At 40.6% G+C, this 24617-nt stretch overlaps 1 protein-coding gene across 3 annotated transcripts; it reads left to right on the forward strand.

Moving 5' to 3' along the window:
• The first annotated feature begins 209 nt into the window (after positions 1 to 209).
• On the forward strand, positions 210 to 23411 carry cuedc1b (CUE domain containing 1b). Of its 3 annotated transcripts, none has more exons than XM_061782958.1 (11): positions 210 to 387; positions 1987 to 2519; positions 2761 to 2888; positions 5961 to 6087; positions 8912 to 9173; positions 19193 to 19258; positions 19452 to 19529; positions 19604 to 19697; positions 21501 to 21559; positions 22274 to 22343; positions 22509 to 23411. In XM_061782958.1, coding segments are annotated over exons 2-11 (1185 nt in total). In that variant the 5' UTR covers positions 210 to 387; positions 1987 to 2219; the 3' UTR covers positions 22510 to 23411. The 3 variants fall into 3 exon arrangements, with proteins under 3 accessions (XP_061638942.1, XP_061638940.1, XP_061638941.1); XM_061782956.1 differs by having other exon boundaries at positions 212 to 387; positions 8909 to 9173; XM_061782957.1 differs by having other exon boundaries at positions 381 to 503; positions 8909 to 9173.
• Positions 23412 to 24617: the final 1206 nt, after the last annotated feature.

Here is a 24617-nt window from a genome sequence, read left to right on the forward strand (position 1 = left end):
TTTAGCAATAAAACTGCCTCGTTTTGGACTTTATTTCAACGTCGATCATTTTGGTGGTCGTTAGAGAGCCACATTTTTTTTTTTTTAAGAACCACTGCTTTAGTCTAAAGTCAATTTTGTGTGCTGAGAAAACGCAAGGGAAAACGGGAAAACGCCAAATGAGGCTTGCAAACGTATAGGTAGCTCCAAATAAGAATGGTGAAACTAAAAACCCACGTTGTGCTATGTGCACCCGAGTAAAGTGACCCATCCGGTTGCTAGCTAATCCATTTTAATGCTAAGCGCGGACGGCAGAAAAGCGGTTTCCCATTCCAGTACAATGAGCCGCTCCACCGTCGCCTTCCCTACACCGGATCCTCTCTTTTCTACGCGAGACTCAAGCAACTTGTGAGTAGTCTTGACTGCTTGTCCAACCTGGAAGACGTATTTGAACATTTCAACTGGGCGATGGGGGGAGTGAGTGGCCGAGGCCTGGCGGACGAGAATTGTCTGGAGGTGTACGTGTAAGCGAGCTCGGCTTGACATTGAAACGTCGGATAATGTTATTGGAGCTTGAAGTCCAAAACCTCGACGTGAACACGACTGGCATTCATAACGATATGCGCGGGGTAGCTTTGAGAATATCGGAGCCGTTACCGTTAGCCAGTTAGCAGGGAGTTGCTACTCGGAGAAAATGACGGGAGAGAGCGTAGCTATGGTGTTGCTTGAGACGTTTACAATGATATATTAGCTCAGATTTGGTTAACGAAGTACTTAATAACCTTTTGAACAGTCCCGGTTTTGCCCTGATATTACTTATGTTGTGGGGTTTGCGTGTCAGTCTCCAGTGTACATGAGCGTTTATCGTCCTTGTCTTCAGAAGTTACTTTAGTCGACCTTGCTAACTTCTTAAACAGTGCGCTCAAGTCGTGTCACGGTTTGAGCGTTAATCGATTAGTCATGAGGCAACTGTCGTCGTGTTACTTTTTGGGACGCTACATTAGTATGGCAACAGAGCTAATCCAATAAAACATAATGAGTGTGATGACCTCTACAATGGAGAGACCGAGCAACCCCTACACAACACATGACTGCAGCCCTTTATCTGCATCTCCCCAAAAAAATAGTTGCATTCTTTTGAGAACGATAATGTCAAAATTTTGGACATGAAAGCCATCTATTGTCAAATTATACCGGCCCTCTCTAAATAGTAGTTTTGCACCATCACCTGTTGTGAATTTACAACCATGACATCTTTCCCCCAAAGACTTTCTTCCAACCAAGGTTTAAGTGGCCTCTGACCCCTTTGCCAAGAGGCAGGTAAACAACGGGTTGTTATGCAAAACGGTCATTCACCACTCGCTCAGCAGACGCACCCGCCAAGGATATAAATAGGGGAACTCAACACCAGATGCTGATTATTTAGTTGGGTCACCACAAGCAGACGACACCAAATAATGCCCACAGAACGGCAAATATGTTGTCACTAATTCAAAATATACTGTTAACAAAGCAAGTTACTCATATTTGATGTGCTTGAGTTGTTGAACTTGATGTCTCCATGACACTAACAAGGTCACTAATATTGCCAAATGCATAATAGTCTGGTTCTGGGGGTAAATGGTTGATCACTCTTTGATCACGTGTACTTCTCTACCTGTAATAGAGCGGAGCATATTTGCCCGTCCGTTTTCTACAGAGTTTGTTCTCATTGCGGTTGTTGTTGAATTGGAGCTTATCCCAGCTAACGTTGGGCAAGAGGTGGGGTACAGCCTGGACTGGTTGCCAGGAAATAACAGGATGCGGATCAACAACCATTCACACTTCCGTTCACACCTATGGACAGGAAGCTGGGGGCCTGAGCTACGATTCAAACCCGAGAGCTCTCGACTGTCGTGTTGAACACAACTTCACCTTGCCGCCCATGTAGAACATCAGATCGTATGAAAGTATGTTCGAACTTCTCACACCAGTTTTTGCTAACATACTGTCCTTTTTTTATCATAGGTCCTAAAACCTAGACCAAGCTGTGCATGTACTCCTCAAATCCCATAATTCAGTGTGCCATGCCAAATGCAACTGAATACAACTGTAAGCACTAGAGGATGTCTAATGACCCAGAACGGATTACTCTGCTCATCATAGAATGAGAAACTGATGAAAAAAGAGAGAACCTGAGGAAAGCTGAACGATCACACACACAAGGGTCATTCTCGCAGTAGGTTGGCGAGAACTTGAGGATGACCAGCCTTTTCCGGCGAAGCAATAGTAATGGAGGATCTAGAAGCAGTGGTGGGAGTGATGGACAGAGCGAGCTCAACAACAGCAGACCCAACCGCCAGGTCCGCCGCCTGGAGTTCAATCAGGCAATGGAAGACTTCAAGATCATGTTCCCCACAATGGACTATGAGGTAATTGAGTGTGTGCTACGTTCCAATAACGGAGCTGTAGATGCCACCATCGACCAGCTTCTACAGATGAGCATTGATGGACAGACTTCAGAAGAAAGCTCAGACTCTGATGACAGCATCCCACCAGAGGTGAGTGGAAACTGTCCAAGGTCATCAATGCATAACAAATCTTGTATCATTCCAGTGAGGTGTATTGACATAAAAAAAAATTGTCGAGTGGATGTAGAAAATGATAACAGATAAGAGATTGCATGGAAATAAAATAGGCAAAGTTTTACTTTGAATTAAACCATTCAAGTCATAGTCATGTGTATTTACACCCCCCCCCCCCCCCCCCCCCCCCCCTCCCCCCAACCACACACACACACAGATTCTGGAGAGGACACTTGAACCAGACAGTTCAGATGAGGAACCACCACCAATCTACTCACCACCAACGTATGATATGCACATCTTTGACAGAAAATATCCAGAAGCCCCACCAACACCCCCACCAAGGTAGGGCGGGAGTTCTGTGCTCAAAAGTTGATATTCATCATTGACGCTTTTGCAGCCTCATCTGGTGACTGGCCACTTGGTCTCAGTGGTTATGCATTCTTCTGCTGCAGTCATGGCATTTCTGTACATGCACAGGTCAATGATTACGGCACAAACACTGATTTTTATTTTTTATGTCAGAGCATGAATGTCAAAGAAACAAAAATGTAAAATGGGAATGTGCAAAGTTGAGGTGGGCAACTGGGTACCACATCTGCCTCACAGTTCTGAGGACCCAGGTTCAAATCTGGCCTCGCCTGTGTGGAGTTTGCATGTTCTGCGCTGATTTTCTCCAGGTACTCTGCTTTCCTCCCACATCCCAAAAATTCATTAATTGAAAACTCTAAATTGCCCGTAGGTTTGAGTGTGAATGACTGTTTGCTTATATGTGCCCTGCAATTGGCTGGCGACCAGTTCAGAGTGTACCCCGCCTCTTGCCCCTTGTCAGTTGGGATAGGCAATATGAGAAATGGATGGATGGATAAATAATTAAGGCTTAATCAGCCACAAGAAATAGTTGACAATTTGCTGGAAGTGACGTGCATTTGTTACATAACATATAAACAATGCAAATATGAATTTTAACTGACCCCATAACATCTTTGTGATCTGACCTTCAAAGTAGCTGCCATTATCCTCTTCTAAAAAAATACAACGCTAAATAATAATAATAAAAAATAAACTTGTTGAGAAAGTTAGTCAGCAATTTCTTGAACTTAAATGGGCATTTTGACAAATTTCAATCAGGTTTCTGAACTCATCACAGTAAAAAAAATTGCTCTTATCAAAGGTATATGATATAAGGTTGAATACTGACTTGGGAAAGGTGTCAATTCTGGTCTTGTTGGATCTCAGTGTGGCTTTTGATACGGTAGATCACAATATACTGCTGGGTAGGATGAAATGGAACAGTCATTAAATGGTTCAGGTCCTACCTGGAGGAAAGGAGTTATTTTATAACCATTGGAAGTGTTCAATCTCATCGAATGGCATTGACCTATGGGGTCCCTCAAGGGTCAGTTCTTGGACCCCTCCTGTTCAGCCTGCATATGCTACCCTTGGGTCAAATTCTTCAGAACTTTAATTTTGACTATCATAGCTGACAGATGACACACAGTTATATCGAGTAGTGTCTCCAGATGACTACAGTTCAATTACGGTGGTGCGTCACGGTCTAAAACAGAAAAATATCTGGATGAGCCAAAATTTTCTTCAATTAAATGTCTGTGTCATTAATGTCAGTTTACAGGTTCGGATATGAGACTTTGAGAACTGTCCTCATGATTTGAAGCCAAACAGTACGAAATGATGTTGTATTGAACAATTACTTGATTTGCCAAGACTAAAGTTTAGACAATCATTCTATATTCTTGATCTACGAGTTAAAAGTACAAAGTTGGGAGTATTTTGGATTGTGATTTTTAAACCTTTTTTTTTCTTTTTTTTCTTTTATGGGCCAAATTTTAGACTAAATTCAAGTTGATGGGCGTGGTCTACTCCACTTTCCCTGTCCCTTAGACACACCCCCTGGTTATTTAGCCCTTGGCCGCCACCTTTTTTCTCTCCGTTCTTGGCTCTCTGTTCCTCCTGGCGAACATCCTCAGCTACGGGGCAGCTTCACCCAACTACACCCCCCCCCCCCCCCCCCCCCCCCCCTTCCTTTGTTCGGGCCAATGCAAAACTTGCAGTTCGGGCCAATGCAAAACTTGGGATTTCGACTCTGCTTCCTGGCCTCTACTTGTTCACTGCCGGGCAATCAGAGAAGCTGCTGCTATAAAAGTACAAGTTAGGCTTCCAGCCAAGCGTGAGCTCTCGGATTTACCAGCGGGTCCGTGAAAACGGCAGGAAGGGAAACGGTCGCATTGTCCCACAGAACGCGTGAAGAACAACTTCTTTTTTTCCTTTTTCCACATGTTTTGTTTTCTTTTTTTGTCCCGTCCTTTTTCCTCATCTGAAGCTGCGTCTTTTCCCTCCTGAGGTGCTCGGAGACAGACCATCCTCAGGGCCAACTGATCTACGGTCATGAGTAGAGCATGACAGTCATTGTCTTAGATGTACAAAATTAATGCCTAATAATTTTGGGGTAAAATACCAGCTTCACACAAGTTCCAACTTTGTACTAGCTCAACACGCTGTCATCTATTCACGCTCATTTCAAGTCCAGCCACCCACGATGTCCTATTTTCTTCTACGTATGCCTAGTTTTCTTTCTATTAGCATTATTATTTTCTTTTTTGGGGGTAAAATCCCTCTGTATTGTGTCCTGTAAGTTTCCGTTTTAGATTTAATAACATTTTGTATAAAATTCCGCTTCCTGTTGTGTTTTGTGTGTGTTTGCGTATAACCGGAAAACCGCTGTAAGTAGAAGTAGTAGAACTCTCATAAATGTAGCAGCCTTCTAGATAACAGATTGATAGAGGTTTTTCATCGATTTTCCTAAAGTTTACATAAAAAGAGACTTGGTGCCCCTCTACAAGACAAATTTAGTTTGATTGTAACGTTAAACATACGTCGAGCTAAACTGGAAATGAAAGCAGGCATTGGCTTTCCGGCGTATTCCCATTTTATCCAAAACCAATATATGCAAAATGTTTCACCATCGTTCTTGTCATTGTGTTGCATGTTTTTGTTTGCACATTAAGGTCAAAAATCCTGTTTTTGTTTTAATTCCTCATTTAAAAAAAAAAAGACCATTCAAGAAACACGTTTTTCCTCATGTTTTTTAGATTATAGGGTGAAAGCTGCAGGTGGCTACTAGTGTGGACTGAATGGGTGGCAACAAACTGTATGTAAACAGTGCCATTTTTCTTTGCAAATCATTTGGAGGGACTGGAACAGATTAATGGTATTTCCATTCATTTCAATTGGGAAAGTTCATTTGAGGTGTGAGGTCATGGAGCACATTACATTTGTAAGTCAAATTATCACAGTATTTTTCAATCACCTATAATAGAAAACCACATGCTTTTTATCACAATATGCCAAATATTCTTAATAGAATCTCTTTTCCTGCTACTTCATCTCCCTTTATAGATTTGAAACCCAGCCCCCTTCAGGTCACAAGCAGGTCAAAAGCTTCCGGAATTGGAACCCCCCATTGCTTGGAAATCTCCCAGATGATTTCCTGAGGATCCTGCCTCAGCAATTAGAAAGTGTAAAGGTAAGTCAAAGCAATACTGTCACATTTGCTAGAAATTTCCTTATAGACCACGTACAGTCTATCAGCTAACTGTGACATTATGACCACTTGCACAGTTTATCTCTTGAGATCCAATACTAAGCGCTGCACCACAAAAACAGGCTCTCCCTCTTTGCAGACTACACCCACAGTAGCAAACATATTGTTAAAAAATAATTCTTGACAGTGACTACGTTTACGCACACAAATTAATCGAGTTATTGACAGTTTGGTTACAGTCCCAGTGTACAAGCATTGTTAAATCTTTGTCCAAACTGTCTCTCTCTGCTACTAAGTGGTGGTGATTTTTTTTCAGCTGGTTTAAAGGTAAAGGTTAAATGAGGAGTGGAAAGTAGCAACAAGCCGCTGTTTTTGTTGCTTGCTACAAACTTAGTGTTTGCCATCTTTGTGCCCTGAAGTGGGCTCTAAAGTTTAATTCATAGTGTATAAATACAAGCGAAATTTTGTTTCCAGTAGAATAGTCTGTTATAGTGTGTAGTCCAGTAGAAAAGTGTGTTAATCCAACTTTTAAAAGGTCGGATTAAGGTGTTACCATGCATTTTTAAACTCTGGTTGATTGATTTAATACAATACGCTTGTTTTTCTATTATGCATGTAAACATAGGGAGTGTAAATCAATGTTGAGCAGTGATTCTCGAACTGTGGTAAAAGTACCACACGCGGTACACGGGCTTTCTCTAGTGGTATGCGAAAGAATCACTGAATTAAAAACAAATTGAACATGCAACTTTCAAAAAAATGACATTAAATCCAAGTTTACATATACACAAGGTTGTTGCCATTCATACGGCCTGTTTAAACTTTTTTTTTTTTTTTTACTTTTCAAGTTCATTACATTTTTAAGTACAGTTCAGTTATATGTAACTTTCAAGTACAGTAGAATACATTTGCACTGAATATTGTGAATTGTTTTTAAACATTTCAGTTGACATTTTATTTAAATTTGTGCTATTTTGATTGAATCATTATTCAAATAGTCTTTTTCAATTTCCTGTATTTAAGCACAGCGTTAATGTTGAAACTGTGTAAAGTTGTAGTTGCTTATAATAATAATAATATTGATGAACACTTGGGCCTGTTATGTTACTATATTTTAATGTTGATCTTCATGGTGGTACTTGGTGGTACTTTTTTTTTTTTTTTTTTTAGATGGTACTTGGTTTTATAAAAGTTTGGGAACCACGAGCAACAAACCGTGGTTCACTGCCAAACTTAAGCAACTTTGCCAGGTTAAATAGGATGCATATCAAAGTGGGTATAGGGCCCTGTATAATCGCGCTATAAACCAGCTGACTAAAGAAATTAATATCGCAAAGAGAAACTATGCAGTAAAGTTAGAAAAACAGTTTACCGCTAACGACTCTAAATCAGTCTGGCATGCATTACAATCTCTAACCAATTACAAGTGTCCAACCCCCCAAGCTGAGAACAATAAAAGACTAGCCGACGGCTTGAACACCTTCTAGTGCAGATTTGAAAAGGACACTTTCTGTAGTAGTCTCGCCACGCTGCAGTATTTGCATATCTGTTGTTGACCAGTACGGGCCACTCGTGCCTGAGTAGCCTCTGCAACATTTGCACAATCGACATTGTCCCAGATTATCGCACTACTAGTCACTTTAAACTGCATACATTTCTTGAAGTCTCGCCGCCCTTTGCACAATGGTCATTGCACCGGATTAGTCATTTCAAACTGCTCTCATTGCTAGAGGACTCTGGATCTTTTTGCACCATTGTCAAAAAAAATAAAATACAAATTGCACTGGCATTACCCCATTGCTGGCAACCTTTTATTGCTCAGTAGCTGTTTTTTTTTTTGTTTTGTTTTGTTTTATTTTTTAAATGTCTTTGTCTGAAAAGTATTCTGTCAATTGACTGTCTGTTGTTGTACTAGACCGGAGACAAATTCCTTTTGTGTTTCTGACATACTTGGAAAATAAAGATTATTCTGATTTACATAGAAGATGTATACTGTATACCTCAGAGATTTGGGCCCGTACCCACATGAAGTTACTGTCAGTATCATATTGGAATGAAAGTACACCTTTTTCACAACCCCTAGGTATCAGTATACATTTATACAATGTGAATTCCCCCCCCCCCCCCTCATACCTCTATATAATGTGCTCTATTGACTTTTGAATAATTTTGGGAGGGAAGTGTGCATTATGCACGAAATTACAGTAGCTCTCAAAGTATCACCATAATGATCAACATTAAAATATAGTAAGATAATAGGCCTCTCTAAGTGTTCATCAGTAATATAAGCCACTGTAACATAATGCACATTTTGAACATTAACACTGCTTAAATACAAGAAATTGAAAAAGACTGTACTTAATGATTCAATTACAGTGTAATTCTGTAATCCTGTTCCATTTGATTCGGTGTGGCAGTAGTTCAGAATTAACTGTTTTTTGTATGTGCTGAGTCAGATTCAGTTTTTAAATGCAGTGTTTCAAATCAAACAATACAAATTCAAATTGTTTTTCAAATTCAGTTTTTAATGCATTTATAAAGTGTAGAAATTAAAATTCAAATAATGATTCAAAATCGGTTCCTGCTGGCACATACAGTAATTCAGCCCATACGTTTGAGAATAAAGTTAGTGTGTCAGTAGTAAATAAATAGTGCTATAAATAGTAAGTGTTGCTTTTGTGTGTCTCAACAAAAACAAATATGGCTCTTCATCCCCAACCAGTCGAAGGAAGTAAGTCATGAGATGATTTCTCATGGAAATATTTGAACTTTCTTTATAACCTATGTCCTGTCTTTTTCACAGCAGAGTACTCTGGTCGATTTCTCCAAGCCTGGATCATCATCATCCTCATCTTCAGTCTCCTTGAGTCACTGGACAGCCCAGTCAAGTTCTCAGTCTGGAGCTGTAGGGACAACTGGTGGTCCAGATCTGATGGCAGGAGCTACAGAGCAAGACAAGAAACTGAAGCAGTATCTGGAAGATGAGCGCATTGCCCTTTTTCTACAGAATGAGGAGTTCATGAGAGAGCTCCAGCGAAATCGGGAGTTTCTTGTTGCCTTAGAGAGAGGTAGGCTTTTTAGATGGAGTATTTCAAAAAAGTGAGTACACCACTCAAATTTCAGCAACCATTTTATTGTATTCTTCTTCAGGGACAATGGCGTGTGTACAGTTGGTATGGCAGTATCTTTATTTAGTATATTTAATGTTATCTGAAAAAAAACTTGAGAGACAGCCATCCATACACTGTGCTCCAAATGATTATGCAAATTATATTTTTTTAAATGTTTCTAAAATAATAGATGCAAATGACTGTCAGCATAAATTTCAAGTCAACTTCCTTTTCAGTTTAATTTTTTTGAACAGACCTTTCAATGAGGGTTTCAGTATTTTTTTCAGAATAAAAAAAGCAATGTACTGTTCCAAAATGTTATGCACAGTTTAAAAACATTTTATATCAAAAAGCAATCAAAATTATCTTAACAGATCAAGGTACATTATAACATTGGACTCTTTATTTAATTGCAGTTTCACAATTCTTGCATCCCTTGAACTTATCGAGAGTTTGTGGTTGAATGTCTTTTGCAGGATGCCAGAATATTGTCCCTGAGCTGCTGTTTGGATTTGAACTGTCTTTCACCATCATACTGTAGATCTTTTGCTTGAGGATGCTCCAAAGGTTCTTAATAGGGTTGTGGTCAGATGAGAATGGCGGCCACACCATGAGTTTCTCTCCTTTTTATGCCCATACAGTTAGCAGCCAATGATGCAAAGGTATTCCTTGGACCATGAGATTATTCACTGATGAGTAGAGGTGCAACAATGAATCGACAACTAATCAAGTATTAAAATAATCAACTATTTTGATCATTCAAATTGTCCAAATCCTCAGAATTTCAGTAATATTCTCAGACTTTTGTAGTCCTCCTTGACGGCAGACTGATTATCTTCGTGTTGAATCAAAAAAAGACGACAGAGAAGATGGGGCCGAACTGTGTGTCGCCTCGGTTACGTGCTCTCTAGTACTATCAATGTTTTTGTGTTTTTCGTTCGTCTTTGGATACACGACTCACCTATACGATGGAAGATTTTCTAAACATGAGGCACTCTATCCCAGACTTTTTCACCAACTTTCACAAATCCGCTCAGTTTTTTCCTCTGAGGTACTTACCGGAACGACGGCCGCAGTGTACGGCGCATGAAGGCGAAGGCGACGCCATAGAGGGAAACGTGCCGGAGTCCAGGTCAAGCGCCGTAAGAGAGTTTTCCGAATGCCACTCCCGTCGATTCACCTCGCAAATCTACGCTCCCTACTCAACAAAATGGACGAGCTTCATCTTCTCACAAAGACCACTAAGGACTTTCTGCTGCCCTGTGCTTCACAGAGACATGGTTTTGTGAACGCATCCCCGATGGCGCCGTAATGCTTCCGGGCTTCCAACTATACTGGGCAGACTGTGTCACTGAGTTATCGGGGGAAACGAGGCGGTGGGATATGCTTCTATATCAACGAAAACTGGTGTGCCGACGTCACAGAGCTCCGCACACATTGCAGCCTGGACTTTGAGTCGCTGTTTTTGAACTGCAAGTCATTCTACTCGCCACACGAGTTCGCCTCTTTCATACTCGCGGGTGTCTACATTCCTCCGCAAGCAACAGGATTGCCGCACTGCTAACGCTTGCTGAACAAGTAAACGGAACTTGGAAAAAAAGTACCCAGATTCACTCCTCATTATTCTTGGGGACTTTTAACAAAGCTAAACTCAACCACGAGCTCCCTAAATACAAGCAGCACATCGACTGTCCTACCAGGGAAAACAACATTCTAGACCACTGCTATACCACGCGAAATGAAGCATACCGTCCTATCCCTCGCACAGCTCTGGGCTCGTCTGACCACTGCTTAATTCACTTAATACCAACATACAGGCAAAAACTTAAATGTGCGAAGCCTCTAGTGAAAACAGTGAAGAAGTGGACCAATGAAGCAAAGCTGGAACTTCAAATCTGTTTAGACTGCACAGACTGTCTTTAAAACTTCAACTGGCAGCCTGAATGACTATACGGACACTGTCACATCCTATATCAGTTTCTGTGAAGAGGTTTGTGTACCAACAAAGTCATTTCGCATGTTCAATAACAAGCCGTGGTTCACTGCTAAACTTAAGCAATTTTGCTAGGCTAAAGAGGACACCTTATCGAAGTGGGGATAGAGCCCTGTATAATTGCGCTAGAAACCAGCTGACTGAAGAAATTAACATTGAATTAACATTGTTAACATTAATTAACATTAATCTACTACAAGCGCCCCCCCAAAGCAGAGAACAATAAAGGGATAGCTGACAACTTCAACACCTTCTACTGCAGAACACTTAAAAGAACACTTTCACACCAGAGCCACCCAGCCGCACCACCGACCACCATCACACCTATGACTCCCCCTCCTGTGTTGATCCTCCACCAACAGGATGTGAGACTTATCTTCGAACAACAAAAGATAGCACAGCGGCAGGCCCAGACCTTGTGTCCTCATCCTGCCTCAAAGTCTGAGCGGACCAACTCACTCCAGTCTTCACACAGATCTTCAATAGATCTCTGGAACTGTGTCAAGTACCATCCTGTTTCAAACACTCCACCATCATCCCAGTCCCCAAGAAACCTGTAATCTTGGGGCTGAATGACTGTCGCCCTGACACCTGTGGTATTGAAGTCCTTTGAACGCCTCGTGCTGTACCACCTCAAGAACGTCACAGGACACCTGCTGGACCCCCTGCAGTTTGCTTACTGAGCAAACAGGTCTGTGGATGATGCGGTCAACATGGGACTTCACTTCATCCTACAACACCAACGGCGCGTGGACCTAACGGGAGGATCCTGTTTGTGGACTTCAGCTCTGCGTTCAACACCATCATGCCCGAACTCCTCTCCTCCAAGCTTCTCGAGCTCAGCGTCTCGCCTGCCATCTGCCAGTGGATTTATAGCTGACTGACAGGCAGGACATAGCAGGTGAGGCTGGGGGACATCACCTCATCCATATGCACCATCAGCATCGGGGCACCCCAAGGATGTGTCCTTTCGCCGCTGCTCCTCTCTCTCTACACAAACGACTACACATCAACTGTCAAACTCCTGAAGTATGCAGACGACACCACAGTAATCGGCCTCATCAAAGACTGTGACGAGTCTGCGTATCGGCAGGAAGTGGAGCGACTGGAGCTGTGCTGCGGCTGACACAACCTGGAGCTGAACACACCAAAGACTGTAGAGATGATCGTGGATGTAAGGAAGCATCCTTTGCCACAGCTGCCCCTCATGCTGTCCAACTGCCCTGTGGCAACCGTCAAGACTTAAAAGTTCCTGGGAATTAGTCTCTCAGGAGTGGGAGACCAACATCAACTCCATTCTCAAAAAGTCCCAGCAAAGGATGTACTCTCTACGGCGTCTGAGGAAGCACGGCCTGCCACAGGAGCTGTTGAGGCAGTTCTATACAGCAGTCATCAAATCAGTCCTGTGTTCATCCATCACAGTCTGGTTTGGTGCTGCCACAAAAAAGGGAAAACTACAACGAACAATCAGGACTGCTGAAAAAATTGTCGGTACACCTCTACCTACCCTTGAGGATTTGCATGTTGCCAGAACTAAGACGAGCATGCAAAATTCTCTTGGACCATCCACATCCTGTTCACCACATCTTCCAGCTCATTCCCTCAGGTAGGTGCTATCAAACAATGCAAACTAAAACTAGCAGACATTCCAACAGCTTCTTCCTTCTTGCCATTAACTTTTTAAACAGTAAATTTAAACTTCTTTTGAAACATGCTGCCACTTTTGTCTTGAGATTGCTGTCACATCTCTGTCAGGCCAGTTGTACATTTGTGCACTCACTATAGTAGTCTCACCACGCTGCACTATTTATAGTGGGTACGGAAAGTATTCAGACGCCCTTAAATTTTTCACTCTTTGTTATATTGCAGCCATTTGCTAAAATCATTCAAGTTATTTTTTTTACTCAATGTACACATAGCATCCCATCTTGACAGAAAAAAAAAATAATTGTTGAATTTTTTGCAGATTTACTAAAAAACTGAAATGTCACACAGCCATGAGTATTCAAACCCTTTGCTCAGTATTTAGTACAACCCCAATTTCCCCAAGTTGGGACGTTGTGTTAAACATGAATAAAAACAGGATACAATGATTTGCAAATCATGTTCAACCTATATTTAATTGAATACACGACAAAGACAAGATATTTCATGTTCAAACTGATAAACTTTGTTTTTAGCAAATAATCATTATCTTAGTTTTACGGCTGCAACACTTTCCAAAAAAGTTGGGACAGGGTCATGTTTATCACTGTGTTACATCACCTTTTCTTTTAACAACATTCAATAAACGTTTGGGAACTGAGGACACTAATCGTTGAAGCTTTGTAGGTGGAATTCTTTTCCATTCTTGCTTGATGTACAACTTCAGCTGTTCAACAGTCCGGGGTCTCCGTTGTCGTATTTTACGCTTCGTAATGCGCCACACATTTTCAATGGGAGACAGGTCTGGACTGCAGGCAGGCCAGTCTCGTGCCTGCACTCTTTTACTACGAAGCCACGCTGTTGTAACGTGCAAAATGTGGTTTGGCATTGTCTTGCTGAAATAAGCAGGGCCGTCCATGAAAAAGACGGCAGCTTGGATGGCAGCATATGTTTCTCCAAAACCTGTATGTCCCTTTCAGCATTAATGGTGCCTTCACAGTTTTGTAAGTTACCCATGCCATTGGCACTAACAGCCCCATACCATCACAGATGCTGCCTTTTGAACTTTGCGTCCATAAGTCCAGGTGGTTCTTTTCATCTTTGGCCCGGAGAACACGACGTCCAAAATTTCCAAAAAACATTTAAAATGTGGACTCGTCGGACCACAGAACACTTTTCCACTTTGCATCAGTCCATCTTAGATGAGCTCGGGCCCAGAGAAGCCGGCAGTGTTTCTGGGTATTGCTGATAAATGGCTTTTGCGTTGCATAGTAGAGTTTCAAGTTGCACTCACAGATGTAGCGCCAAACTGTATTTACTGACATTGGTTTTCTGAAGTGTTCCTGAGCCCATGCGGAGCCCTTTACACATTGTCGGTTTTTGATGCAGTGCCGCCTGAGGGATCGAAGGTCACAGGCATTCAATGTTGGTTTTCAGTCTTGCTGCTTACATGCAATGATTTCTCCAGATTCACTGAACCTTCCGATGATATTATGGACCGTAGAAGATGAAATCCCTAAATTCCTGCAATTCTACGTTGAGGAACATTGTCCTTAAACTGTTCGACTATTTTCTCACGCACTTGTTCACAAAGAGGTGAACCTCGCCCCATCTTTGCTTGTGAAAGACTGAGCAATTCAGGGAAGCTCCTTGTCTACCCAATCATGGCACCCACCTGTTCCCAATGAGTCTGTACACCTGTGGGATGTTCCAAACAGGTGTTTGATGAGCATTCCTCAACTTTCGCAGTCTTTTTTGCCACGAGTCCCAGCTTTTTTGGAACATGTTGCAGCCATCAAATTCTAAGTTGATGATTATTTGCTAAAAACAAAGTTTATCAGTTTGAACATTAAATATCTTGTCTTTGTAGTGTGTTCAATTAACTATAGGTTGAACATGATTTGCAAATCATTGTATTCTGTTTTTATTTGTTTAACACAACGTCCCAACTTCATTGGAATTGGGATTGTAGAAGCACCCTTTTGAGCTAATTCAGCCATGAGTCTTTTTGGGAATCATCTTCTTTTCCTTTGGGCTTGTCCCTTTAGGGATCGCCACAGCGTGTCATCCTTTTCCATGTAAGCCTATCTCCTGCATCCTCCTCTCGAACACCAACTGCCATCATGTCTTCCCTCACGACATCCATCAACCTTCTCTTTGGTCTTCCTCTCGCTCTCGTGCCTGGCAGCTCCATCCTCATCATCCTTCTACCAATATACTCACTATTTCTCCTCTGGATGTGTCCAAACCATCGAAGTCTGCCAGGATATCCCTGTACTTGGCCGCATTCATTCGTCTGAATACTTACGGCTATGTGATATATATATATTTTTTTTTTTAAATAAATATGCAGAAATTTCAACTTCCGTTTTTTTTTTTCTTCTGCCAATATGGGGTGCTGTGTGGACATCGAGGAAAAAATGAACTTAAATGATTTTAGCAAATGGTTAGTTGCAGCCCAACTGATGTGTGCCGTGAAACCCTTTGATGGTCCAGATGAACGGAGTACTGGATAGTTGGTGGATGGCAACCATGTCCCAACAAAGCTGTGATGTAAGGAAGTGGCGGAGTCATGTTTTGGCCAGGAATCACTGGGAGAGAGCTGTTCAGTCTCGAAAGCAGTGATTCCCAACCTTTATGGAGCCAAGGCACATATTTTACAATTGAAAAATCTTCCGGCACTCCAACAAAAAAAAATTGTCACAAAAAGTGCATACATTAATTACTGTATGTACTTCCTGCCATCTCAAAGAAGAGCACTGATTTGTTGTCTGTCACTATGCCTCACTGGCATAAATAGATGAATAAAGATGCATTATTAATTGTAAATAAAACATTTTTTTGAGCATCCATTTTCTTTGCCACATCCTCAGTAGGGTCGCGGGTTGCTGGAGACTATCACAGCTGTCTTCGGGCGGGAGGCAAGCTACACCCTGGACCGGTCGCCAGCCAATCACAGGGCATATATAAACAAACAACCATTTGCACTCACATTCACACCTACGGGCAATTTAGAGTTTTCAATCAACCTACCACGCATGTTTTTGGAATGCGGGAAGAAACTGGAGTGCCCGGAGAAAACCCACCCAGGCACGGGGAGAAAATGCAAACTCCTTTTTTTGAGCAAATAAGTAAAATTTGATAATTTCCCACGGCACACTTGAAAAACTCTCACGACACACTGTGCAACGGCATACCGGTTGGGAATCACTACTCTCAAGGGTCCTTGAGGATGTGAAGATGACCTCTGAAAAATACTGAATGTGGATTTTCTGACTGACTACATTCTTCCATGGTACAAGAAGAACTGATTTCCAAAACAAAAAACATCTTTATGCATGACAATACATGCTGCAAGGAATACCTCTTCATTTTTAGCGACTATGGGCATTAAAGAAGAGAACCCCATGGTATGGCCACAATCCTACCCTGACCTAAACCCTATTGAGAACTTTTGGTGCATCCTCAAGTGACAAGCAGGCTCCTCTTGACATCCTGCTAAGAAATTTGAGGAAACTTTGCAAAATCTCACAAGTTCAGTAGATGCAATAATTGTGAAGTTGCTATCAAAGGGGGTCAGGGTATAATGTAACTTTGACTGTTAGATGGGTTTGATTGAAATAGCTTCAGTTGGCAAGACCGCATAATGCTGTCAACAAATAACTATTTTCAGTTTTTTACAACAACCTGTAAAATGTTTTGAAACCCCTTTTTGCATTATATTGTAGACCAGTGCAATCTTTTATTTCAGAGAAAATGTTATCATTGGGAGGTTTTGTCTTTTTTTTTGTTTGTCCTGTTCGGCTGTTAGGTCAAGCAGAATGGAGGATCTGTATCCCTTTTTTGCCGGAACAGTTTTACTGGGTCACAGTTGAGTTTTTAAGCTGCCGCTGTGGTTTCTTAGTATTATAATGGTTATTTATTGAGAATCAGTCATTCAGTCGAACAGAACAAAGTTTTTAGAGGGGAGTGAGAAAAGATAAAAGACAAAGCACGAATTGTAAACAAGATGAGAAAAGTAAATCATTATGTCTAGAACAATTAAACATTAGATATGAGTGTTGTATGGGGCAGTAGTGCTACACCCTGTGAGGGAAGGACAGGACAAGATAGGACAGGAGAAGAAGCATGCAGGACAAGGGTCGTGACAAGGATAAATTATAAAAGTCTATCGGACGAGAGTGTGAGTGAGGGGATACCCAAGCAATTGGCATATTCATGAGTTATTTGTCGCAATAATTGAGTGGTCCGACACCCAGCGAAAAAGTCCCAGGGTTGTGTCCTGTAATTGGTGTGCCTGCACCGCGGTGGCTGAGAACCCCACTCAATCAATCGAGAGGCGGGATCGGGCCCAGGAGTCCACCGAGAGCAGCCCAGCGGACAGAACACATCCCACACTAAGGGACACGGGGCGGTCCGCCGGCCCCACCGAGTTGCCACGACAACCGGCGCAGGGACCCAGTGCCACCGCCCTACGTGCCCTGCCAAAACTGATTCCCGAATGAAAGGCACACTTTACTTTCACTGGAAAAGAGGACCTTGGGCCACTGGCCAACAGTCCAGTTCTCCTTGGCCCAGTTAAGACGCTTCCTACGTTGGCTCAGGCTCAGAAGTGGCTTGACCTGAGGAACCCGACAGTTGTAGCCCATCTCACGGCTGCGTCTGAATGTGGTGGTTTTTGAAGCTGTGACTCCCGCCTCATACCACTCTTTCTGGATCTCTGCTAGATTCTTGAATCTTCTCTGTGTGATAATCCACTGAAGCCCACGGTCATCACTTTTGCTGGTGCATCTTCTCCTGCCACATTTTGTCCTTCCACTGTACTTTCCATTGATATGCTTGGACACAGGACTCTGAGCAGCCAGCCTCCTTAGCTCTGAACTTGTGTGGCTTACCCATCCTATGGAGGGTATCAATGATGGTCTTCTGGACAGTTGTCAAGTCTGCAGTCTTCCCCATATTGAACCCAACTCGGACAATTGAACCAAACTGAAGCAATTTAATAACACCTGGGGAAACCTGTGCAGGTGCTTTGAGTTTAATAGCTGATTAGTGTGTGACACTCAGTTTAAAACATTTATGGCCTGCAAAATTTGGGCTGATTTCTTCACAGTATTCTAGTTTTTTTTTTTATTCCTGATTTTGTGGGTTATATGAGATTGAAGCCCAAATTATGTAACAATTAACAAATATTTGAAATTGTTTAAATTGTGGGCCCCTAATCTATAATTTATGAAATTTTAACTTTTTGAATGGAATTATGGAAATAACCTTTCCATGATATTTGAATTTTTTGGAAAGGGTCTGTACATCAGTTTATGAATAATCTATTGAGTATCAACATAAGGAGTCAAGAGTTGTAGACAAGGGGTAGGACCAGATAAATTTTTTACTTCTTCCTATTCCCTTTGAACCTATAAACTGCTGAGTAAAGATATCTATTGACTTTGTTTTCAGTGTACTTTATTACGGATGACTGTTATGTGTTTATGTTCAAAAACAATCAGTCAAGCAAATCAAAATGTATCTCTTTCGTCAAAGATGTGAAAGAGTTACTTTAAGGTGCCACAACTGACTTTCATCCAAACCTGAAAATGATTGTCGAAAACTGTCTGTAATACTGCTTAGTATTTTACATACATTATGGTGTTTGCAAAAGTGTTTAATTTTCTTGAATTTGTTTATCACAAAGCAATAGTAAAAACTCAATAAGTAACTGGAACTTGTATATTAAATTAATAAATGAGCAAAAATGTAACCTTGCATTGAGTTTAAATGTCATTAAATTCCAAGGTAAGTATAGGTAACAAAAAGTATTATTAAAGTATTAGCAAAACACTACAGCTTCACACGACGTGGATTTCAAGGAAGTCTGACTTTCAGAGCTGCATGCCACCTTGAAGATGCATAACTGTCAATAACCAATGATACTTGTGAACATATTAACATTTGGTAGTCTTTTTATAACAAAATGTATCTATTTTTGAAGAATTTTCTAAATATTAACTGCCTCGAAGACATGTAAATCTTCATCGTGTTTCCTTTGTTTACACTGGTGTAATTAACATGACAATTGTACATGCACTGTCATAAAAGGGTTTTCAGTTGTATTGGGATTTTCTACCTTCAGGGTACTCAAAACGGTTTATCACTGTCTCCTCATTCACCGACTGATGACGCAGCATCAGGAGCAACTGGGTGTTCTGTATCTAGGACTCTTCGACACGGTCACTCAGGATAGAACCCTGCTCTCCCCAGAATATTCCAATCTGATATTTTTGTGCCAAAACTTGTTTAGTTAATAAGATCAATGATCCGAACATCTGCTCCTTGTTTTTAGATCGCTTGAAGTATGAATCAAAGAAATCAAAGTGCAGTCATTCATCGAGCTCGGAGAATTGCACAGGTAGCTATCACTCATGGAGCTGACATTGTCAAGCTATCATACTGTGGAGTTACTAGAATGCTAGTGTAATGTCAACACATTACTGTGATTTGTTGATTGATTTTGTTAATTGCCATCACATAATTATAATCGATCTTCAGTACATATGGTGTGAATACAGTAAGTCAGTATTACTGTTGTCATTGTGTCTTAGAATCATTTTCTGCACCTTCATCTGAGGCTGTGTCAGAAGATGCACTGTTCAGAGACAAACTCAAACATATGGGCAAATGTAAGTCTCCGACTTGAAATACATTTTCCTTATTGATTTAACATTTCGACCAAGTGATTATCATCTCTTCACAGCCACAAGAAAGAAGCTGTTTGAAATTGCCAAAACTTTCTCAGAAAAGACGAAGAGGAGAAAGTCAAAAAGGAGAACACTTCTAAACCATCATTTGTATCCTGAGTTTTATCATTTATGCAAATATGCTTAAATACACACATGGACAAAATTGTTGGTGTGATTCCATCAAAGAAGAACTAAACCCAAGATGTCAAAACTTCTTATTTTAAATGCACAACGCCAATTCCACTGAAGTTGGGACGTTGTGTTAAACATAAATAAAAACAGAATACAATGATTTGCAAATCATGTTCCACCTATATTTAATTGAATACACTACAAAGATATTTAATGTTCAAACTGATAAACTTTATTGTTTTTAGCAAATAATCATTAACTTGGAATTTTATGGCTGCAACACGTTCCAAAAACAGGGTCATGTTTACCACTGTGTAAAACACACTTTAATAGGTGCAAATGAATCTGGGCGCGCTTACAGTACCTTTGTCTCTACACAGTTCCAGTTCCTGTCGAAGCATTACCGCGATCCATTTTTAACGAAACAGGCTTACTCAAATGCATCAGCCTACTTTAACTCGTTATTGTGTATATAAAAATGATAATAACCCGAACGCAATCGTGAGGCGACGTAATTCCCACGCCTCAGACGGGTTTTCGCCACTTCTACGACAGTGGAACAGTCAAGAGCGTTATTAGATTTGTTCTCAAGCTATTTTCAACACTTTAAATGAGATGATAATGCGTAAAAATAACAGCCAACATGGGGTCAGATCAATAGTATAGCACCTGCAAAATCAATTATTCGCTGCAATCTGTCAGCCGACACAATTGAGCGCTGTGGAATCAGGCGACTGTCTACTGGCGCGTCGGCGTCACTTCAAGTCTGCAGCTGATAATGATTTTGCCTAATGTGACGCACCCCTTATCTTGATCAATGATTCTGTTTAATTCTTAATCATGACTGCAGTATTAATCAAGAGTACCGTGTTTAGACTAGTGCTGGCACTTTGAATGTATTGTTAGCAATTTTGGGTTTTAACTCCCCTTTAAAAAAGAAAAAAAAAACATTTTCACTGAAATAACTTGAAACTGAGACTTGAATTTGTTAAAAAGCTCAAAAATTAAGCATACAAGGAAATGACTAATACTGTAAATACCGGGCTGAAACGACTTTGAAACAGTGAGGAGACTCACTCACGCACTGGGGCTGCATTGCATCATCGAGCACAGGCTGTCTTGAATGTGTGCTGGGTACAGTGTAATATTAAGACTAGCAAGACATTCTGCAGCAAAATGTGCTCCCTGGTGTCAGAACGCTTTGTCACTAGCGCAGGTTATGTGGCCTCCAACAGGATAAATACCCTAAACACCCAGCTAAAAATAGCTCACAAGCCTCCTGAAAAAATAACATTGGATGACCTCAAAGTGATTACCTCAAAAGGTTAAAGATGAACCGAAGTCATTTACATGTTTTGTTTCTTAATAAATACATTTGAAGTGTTGATAAAAAAATAAATAAATAAATAATTCCTTACAAAAAAAAAAAGCAATGCCTGGTTTCATTTGTTAATTTTCATTAGTTTTATTGCTATATTTTTAGTTTGATTCAGTGATGATTGTGAGTATGTCTTTGAACCAACCAATAATGTGGTTCAAAGAAGTGGGTAGCACTCTCACTCATTCACTCCCATTGACTTCAAATATCCATGTTAATGTGGAGGGCTAGCACTGAATGGTTAAGGAAATATATGCGTTTAGGTATCTCTAGACTTTGACATGCATGGTAATTCACTGTCGGTCAGTACGTCACATATTGCCATGTACGTTGTAGAAACTACTGCTTAAGTATAAACAGTCTTTATCCTGCATGGTTTTCTTAATTAAGGCCCTTACCAGATTGGGTACTGCTCATTCCACAGCCAATCTCCTTGATGATGTGGAAGGAAACTCCTGTGGTAAGAAATGGATGTTATGCTTATGGATTTTCTTATTTATCCAGGTCATTGTATTGTCAGGGCATTGAATTGATTGCAACTGGACAGTTGGGGTTGTATGAGATGATGTTTTACCTTTTGCTGTTCATGCTCAAAGGCTTGCTAGGACACCAAGCACATAGAGCCACACCTCAACTAAGAATGGTTTCACCCTTCTGGAAAGCAAAATGGTAGTTGTTAGAACAGTGGATAGAGGCCTCAGCCAGTCAATTACAGTTATATCGGTGGAATCACTCTCGTTTGTATAACATCGTTTCCATTCAGTTCTAACAATATTCATGGAGGCACCTGAAGGCCAAAAGTGGCTGTGTCATGTTATTTGTGAGAGGCTAGATCATTGAGTGTCTTAGGGAGGGGGGAAAAAGGAGAGCATTATGTCTTATCTTCTTCGGTCTTGTTTTATGCAATTGAGACACTGTTCAACATTTCCCAGAGCAGCATATAATGGTCAAACCATGTAACTTCTGGCACAGAAAATGGAAATACCAATGCGCAAATGTACTAGAAGGTTGCAGTGGACATCATGTGTGTTGGGAAGTTGGTCAATCCAAAGGGAACTCCTCTTCTTCAAATGATTAGCAGCAGTTGTTAATTTGTGGGTCTTATTGTACTAAGTGCTCATGATATTTTATTTATGGGAGGTGCACATTCTGATATGTATTTATCTGTGCATAGAGGAAGTAAGTCAATCAAGAAGAGCAGTCACTCAGGAAGAAAATGAGCAACGCAGTGAACCTGATTCATGGTAAGCTCTTCCCCACTAATTTTCTTCCAGTATATTGATTATCGCATAATCACAATATTATCATTGGGAAAATATTACTATCCTATTGGAAGTCACTCCATGATTCTGATTTTGTATTTGTGTGGGAGCAGACATCCAGCGATTGAATGAAATGTTGTATTTCAGATCCCACTTGCTCCACCATATCATCGTTACCAGTGTGACATGTCATGACTCCATTGGTCGTGGCCTTGAAAGCCCTTCCTATCCCACTCCACCCAGCCTCACCCTGATACCAGCCAATGCAAAACTCAAAACAGTTTTTTGAGGACCCCCCCCCCCCTGTCTTTCCAAGGGGAAGACCTGGACTTTAAACATATTTGGCCTGACTGTCAATAAATACATTATTTCTGTATTATAATAGTTGTTGCTATACCATTTTAATTGTATAAGGAATTCTATTGGTCTTTGCCCTTATTTTTTAACCCCATCCTCAAAACCTCTCCTTTGGGGTTCACTAACTATTCTTGCCTTTGTTACTTTATATACAGTATTCCATGTTTGTGATTAAGCATCCTCAGGTTGGGCATTTAAAATCCAGAATATGGAAAGTGCCCGTTGTATACACGAGACCATATGCTTTTCCTATATTTAGATTATTATTTTTTTTTTTCTCAGCATCTCTGGGGGTTGCTGAAAAATATTTTTCATGCATCCAAATATTGTCCATTAAAGCTGAAACTGTCCAAAAGTCATATGGCAACAAATTCATCAGTTGATCTTTAACAAGCACTTTTTGCGTGTTTTAAGACATGTATACCAAGAGGACCAAGAATAAGTATGGTGCTTGTGATTTCCCTGTTATTTGAATTTATAATGCAAAAATGACAGACTGTGCACCATATTGACATGTATATCTTGTGACATGGTTACACCTGCATACTCCTGACAACAGTCTGTTTTGACTATGACATTGTGATCTCAGTTAATATAGAGCTGCATATGTGTTCTGGTTGCCCTTTTTAGTCAGTTTACTGAACACAACACAGAGACATGCACAAAGGAACAAAAATAAACAAGTAGCGACCATTTGTTGTTGTTTTTTTCCTACCGAATTTACCAAAATATTCATCTTAAGTTCATTGCTCCAAACAAATGCGTATTACCTTCCTCTCAAGTGGGAGGACAAAATATAAAAATGACATTGAAATGACAGGATGATGAATAAACGTGTTGAGAAAGGGATTTGAATGGAGCTCGGGATAATTCATCTGCAAAATAATCACTGATGCAGCCTTACGGTGACAGGATTATTATGACACAAAACTTTTGTTTGCTTTAATGTACGTTTCTTGAAAACAAAACCTGTAAGCTCCTTTTTGTGTGTAAATGTGAACCAAACAAGGGTTTAAATACTGACGTTTGATGTATGAACAAAATTGAATGGGATTTGTGGGGGGGGGTGGCAGTACAGTTAAAATGTTGACAATGACCAAGTATTGGTTAGTGGAAATGAGAAATTTGTATCTAACTGAAGATAATTCATGACATACAGTGGATATAAAGTCAAGACACACTCTTTCAACTACCAGGTGTTTGTGACGATTATATATCTTTTCCAAAACTTTTGGGGTGGGGGCGGATTTTAAACCCTGAACAGGCTAAGCGGTATAGTGAATGAATGGATGGAATGTTAGAGTTTATGTCACATTAATGGTGGAAAAAGTTTATAAATGATTTATCTTGGTCTCATTTTTTTATGTAAAAAAATAACCTGGCATTTGAACAGGTGTGTGTACTTGGTAGCAGGTGTGTGTACTTGGTAGCAGAAGCATTGTTTTTTTTTTTTTTCATCAGTCAACTTTTAAGTTGCTGTAGTTGTTACCTCTATTGCATTTTATTATGATCACATTATTTTGTTTGTTCGTTTTCTGTTCCTGATGTCCTCTCCAAACGTATTTGAACGGCAAGGTCAATTTGTTTTTGTTTTATACTGAAGACATTTGGGTTTCAGATCAAAAGATGAGTGAGACAAGAATTCCAGCTTTTATTTTATGGTATTTACATCTATCCATCCATTTTCTACACCGCTTATCCTCACTAGGGTCACGGGTATCCTGGAGCCTATCCCAGCTAACTGCGGGCAGGAGGCAGGGTACACTCTGAACTGGTTGCCAGCCAATCGCAGTATTTACATTGACAGACCCTTTCAAAAAAAAAATCATATCATGGAAAAGTTTCTTTTTTTCCATAATTCCATTCAAAAAATTTAACTTTCATAGATTTTAGATTCAG

The sequence above is a fragment of the Phyllopteryx taeniolatus genome, chromosome 8, assembly GCF_024500385.1.
Source record: "Phyllopteryx taeniolatus isolate TA_2022b chromosome 8, UOR_Ptae_1.2, whole genome shotgun sequence".
Lineage (NCBI taxonomy): Eukaryota > Metazoa > Chordata > Actinopteri > Syngnathiformes > Syngnathidae > Phyllopteryx > Phyllopteryx taeniolatus.